Genomic DNA, 4,982 nt, shown 5'->3' with positions numbered 1-4,982 from the left:
AGGGCAGAAGCGCAACCCACACGATACTGGCGTGACAAAACTGCACAGCATTTGAATGCTTTACGTCGCAATTAAAGTAAGTTCAATATGTCGTCAAAAGATGCACACTAATATTATTTTAGAATTTCAAGCATTTGTACAGAGAAAAAAAAAGTGGGTAGAGTGCTGAGCTGAATACGAGGGCTGACACGCATTAACGCCAATCCAGAGCGGGCGCATGCGTGAGTTTCATCCCGTTGATTGGCTCTAAGAAAGGAACCTTGACCGTGACTCAGCTGTCTGTTTCCCACAATCCTTAGCGATACTGGCAAGGTCAGGTGTGACAGAAACATGGCTGGGTCTTCTTCCCTTCTTCGCGTAGGAATTAGGAACGTTTTGCTTATGCAGATGCGTCGCTCATCGGACCAGGTATATATAACGACCGATCTATGTATATTTTCATAATGGAGCGGATCCCTGGCGAGCCTTGTTTACGAAGTACTTGGGGATTCTGATTAAATGGTAACTTTAGTGTAACGTGTGAGTCATGGAGCTGGTTTATCGCCAATTACTGGATGCCCTTAGGAAGCGCTTTTATCCTAAAAAAAAAAGAGCAATGGCTGCACCCTGGCAATTTGAAAACCCTTGTATGGTGTCTCTCTCTTCTGCCGATTGGCTGCTTCACAGGTGACAGATTACATATTCTTCCCCCACCCCCCAAAAAATAAGTTTCCCTTCTTGTATTTAAAAGGACAAGCGAAGTGTAGAGTTGTCATTTTGTGTCTTGCCTTATGTGTTCCCCTGTTGCTCAGGGTTCTTTGAGAAACCTTATGGTCTGCAGTGTTCTTGTCCCTGACCATGAGGCCATGACAGCAGATGCTACAGGGAATTTCAGTTCATGACATTGCATATGTTCTAGGGTGAATACATAAACACCTTAATGGCAAGTCCTTGCAGCCCCTAATCTAGTGTTAGTGCCACAGTTGGTAAGAAACAAGACTGTAGGACTGGTTCGTTTTCAAAAAGGGAACATGGTCTATGACAGGAGTGCCCATACTAATGTGAGGTCTACTTTTAGTGATGTTGTCCCGTTATAATCTACCTCCATAAAATCATTGTTAGCATTCTGTTCCATGGAAAATATTACTTAAATATTGATTCATGAGAAAATGTATATTGCTATATTAAACAACAATTTCTTATGTAACCTTAACATAATAAATATCTGAATGAAAAGCATGAAACGGGAGGGTGATTCAGACAAATCACCCTCCCGTTTCATGTTGACAGTGTCTTGAGATCTACTGATCCGCAGCTAAAGGTCTACTGGTAAATCCCGATCTACCTTTTGGGCACCCCTGGTCTTTAAGGAGCCACTGAGATTTTTATGCTTTTGTGTCCTTTAAAAAAGGCAAACTGGTTATTTTTGGGAATATTGGCCTCTTAGTGTGCATTACAAGGTAATAAAACTGTCTTTGACCTTCAATCAGACAGGTCAGTGGAGCACTGTATTTTATAGACGTTTTACACTTCTTTTCAAAGTATTGAGGGGCACTCACTGCTCTATATTGGACAGGGCTCTATTGGTATTAAGGAGAACCCTTGTGCTACCCACACAATGTCATGTGGCTTCATTGGTCTATAGTGCAGGCCTCATGCATCAGACACCCAAGTGTTTGAGCATGAGGTTGAACAAGGGAAATTAACTTTGGTGGTTATGGTCTGTGTTTTGTGTGTGCGCTTTTGTTATAACACTTAAAATATCTATTCAACAATTCCTGGAGATTCCATCATCAGGCTGTGCTAGTGCTCTATAAACATTGGTTTGTTTTCAACATAGGTAGCATTATAATGATCTCCGTTTGTGATTTGTCTGCTTAGGAAAGTCCCCAAAAAAGCTACACTTAATATTTATTTGTTTTGTTATTGTGAAGCATTGTCTTTTTCCTGTGCCTTTCCCTAGCACCCACCATGGCAAGGGAAGACCTAAATGGCAGTCAGACTGTGTAAACACAAGCAATGGAGACAGTTGAGATATTTTTTGAGTGCCCCAAAAGGTTGTAGCCATTTCTAGAAAATGAGTTGAATGTATTTGACAATACCTGGAAGGGCAGGATGATCTATTGTCTATGGCTCCAGTGAAAATAGTGACAACAGATGGCTTAACCTATTGTTTTAGGCAATACAAAGCATTGACAATAAGTTATCTGTGCAATATTGCAGCCACATAACCTTTGTATCTGTATATGTATTTGATACATATGAGTAGAAGCTGCTTGCTGAATTGTGTGTATACAGAAATGGCTGCATTAGTAGCTTTAAGTGGTATTGTACTCAAATACTTTAGTTATTCATTCTTGTAAGTTTGTTGTAATTTTATGTTTAGTATGCAATCTTAAAACATATTAAAAGCATATATTTCCAAATGAGGATCCAGAAGTATTTTACACTTAAAAAATTGTACCAGCCCTGGTGAGTGAACACCATATTGCAATCTTGTTCACTTCTTCTAAGCAAGTGCACATGTGCAGTGAAAAGCCAAACTTTAAGCAAAAAGATTTATTTGTTTTTGAATATGCTTTGTTCTGGAAAAATTATGAAAAATCAGCAATATAGTGTTTCAACAGAAGTTCCGTGGGCCGGTGCAGTTTTCTGCAATACCGGTACCATCTATCATGTGAATATGGCCAGAATCCCATATTTCTTGTCCACCACAATTTCATTTTTTAAGAACCTACTGGCCCCAACCAGCAACTCCTTCCTTCCCTGTCGGAAGTTAATGTTTGAAGCTCTGCTATGCATGCCTTTGCAGCTTCATTTATATGTCATTGATCCAGTTGGCTGAATCATGCCAGCCAGTCATATTAAAGGTTTGCAAATGAAGCAGAATAGAAAGGACATGTTCAGCAGGACTTCATTCCTTCTCTTCCTTCTTCATGACCATGTAGATTAGGCAGGAGCAACAGATGTATGAGGGAGTGAGAAAAGCATTCCAGATAGGCCTTGCGCTGCTTCAGCTTTCTTTAACTTGACAATGGATTATTATCCTGTGCGGTCTTCTTCCTGGATTGCCCGGCGTTTGGTGGGGCATGCGCAGTAGGAGGCATTTGCTGGTTCAGCTCTACTGCGCATGTGCCGAAAGTCACCGAAGTTTCCGAAAAAAGAAATCGGAAAACTTCGTGACTTTTGGCGCAGTAGAGCTGAACCGCCAAATGCATCCTACTGCGCATGCACCGCCAAATGCTGGGCAATCCAGGAAGAAGACCGTATGGGAGAAGATGGCCTGTGTACTCCGTGGACAGGACCTGCGCCGAGGGGTAAGTAGCAACTTAGGGGCATTTGCCCAGGGGGGAGGTTGGCCAGAGGGGAGCAGGGAGGGGGGGCTACACAGGGGAGGGGGAGGGATTTTAGTGCCAAAGGGGTTTAGTTCTCCTTTAAGAATTGGTAAAAGTTGGACCAAGGCACTACACTTGCTGTTCTACTCCAGAGGCCATGGTAATCAAAATGCCCTGTGTCTCTAGTGTAAAGCTGATTGATGCTGCATAAGTTCCCTTTTATGGCTTTAGCTCTATCAGATTGCTATTTCTGGCACACAGAAATAACTGTAGTCCAAAACCCAACCCCTGCCTGGTAATGGGAAAAGAGAGCAATCTGGTAGTAGGAAATAGAAAATCAAAGAACAAATATCTACCTTTCCTTGCTTAAAACAGAGATCTATGTTATTGGGGTTATACTTCAGATGTTGCCATTTAAAGACGATCTATAGTGTGCATTGGTAGTTTTCTCATGATCGTTTTGAATATTTTAGGTTATCTGCTATAAGCTTTGTGATAAAACTCTTGACATTTTTTTATATTCTAATTAAACTCTCTTTTAATATTGGCAGTTGGGAGAATTGGGAAAAGGTGCTGGAAAGGGCGGTGGTGGAGGTGGATCGGTGAGGGAGGCCGGTGGAGCCTTTGGCAAACGTCAGGCTGCTGAGGAGGAGAGATATTTCAGGTAACTATATTAAATGATAAATCTAGTATCTACAAAAGGCAAACTTCTGCCAACACCCTCTTTCACCCACCCCCACCATGTCTAAGCACAATTGTGGACTGACATGGTCACAACCAAAAAACAAAGCAACAGAAGTTTACTTGGGATAGAAAGGAATGGATTGGATTGCGTTCTTAAGCAAATAAAGATCATCTGTGTAGAAACAGCATTTTGGTGGGTAGTTTAAATAGAAGAATCCCTTGTAATTAGATCTTTTATAGTTTTGGCAGATAAAATAGACTTAAAAAATAAGTTGTTTTACTCTTTTACATTCAATACTTTTATCATTTTTACAGGCAAAAAGAGAAGGAACAAATTGCTTCACTGAAAAAGCATCACGAGGAAGAGATCCATCATCACAAATCAGAGATTGAGCGTTTGCAGAAGGAGATTGAACGGCGCAAGAACAAGATCAAGAATCTGAAAGATGATGATTAAATGTAGTCACTTTAACACTACTTTGTAAGCCTTCTATGTTTTTGAGCACTATTGTTAACACCACAAGGTTGATCTTGTGTGAGATACTGTTCAGATAACTGCAGATAGCTCTAAATAAAATCTGAGTGTTGTATGTTTGTTTTTAATATATTTCTTAGAAGGTATGATACCAATAATATAGCATACTAAATTAGAGGGAATTATAGAAAATAGAGCAGTGTTGGGTAAGGAAGAAAAAAAGCAATACCCAGAGTAGTAAGAACAACAGTGCACTTTCCCTTAACTCAGAGGATCTAGTGAGAAAGCAGGGAGCTTTTAAGCACCAGCCAATTAACATACACCTGTAAATTATTTCCACACATACAATGAGGGGACTTGTCATGTGAGCTTACATATTTTTGCCAAAGTGTGGTATGAACACCTAATTTTTTGTGTAGCTTAACCTCTCTACCTACCTGTACCTAGCTTAACCTACATATCTTTACCTATATTAACTAATCTACCTACTTTTCTCTACTTAACTTATC

General features: G+C 40.3%; 1 protein-coding gene across 1 annotated transcript; it reads left to right on the top strand.

Annotated features, from left to right (window-relative positions):
* The first annotated feature begins 253 nt into the window (after positions 1-253).
* Positions 254-4,588, top strand: atp5if1.S (ATP synthase inhibitory factor subunit 1 S homeolog). The gene is made up of 3 exons (XM_018249516.2): positions 254-408; positions 3,866-3,978; positions 4,314-4,588. The coding sequence occupies exons 1-3, from the start codon at positions 331-333 to the stop codon at positions 4,453-4,455; spliced, it is 333 nt and encodes a 110-aa protein (XP_018105005.1). The 5' UTR covers positions 254-330; the 3' UTR covers positions 4,456-4,588.
* Positions 4,589-4,982: the final 394 nt, after the last annotated feature.

This window comes from Xenopus laevis, chromosome 2S, assembly GCF_017654675.1.
Source record: "Xenopus laevis strain J_2021 chromosome 2S, Xenopus_laevis_v10.1, whole genome shotgun sequence".
In the NCBI taxonomy this organism is placed as follows: Eukaryota; Metazoa; Chordata; class Amphibia; order Anura; family Pipidae; genus Xenopus; species Xenopus laevis.
The sequence above is the reverse complement of the archived record's forward strand: the minus strand, read 5'-3'. Positions and strand labels throughout refer to the sequence as shown.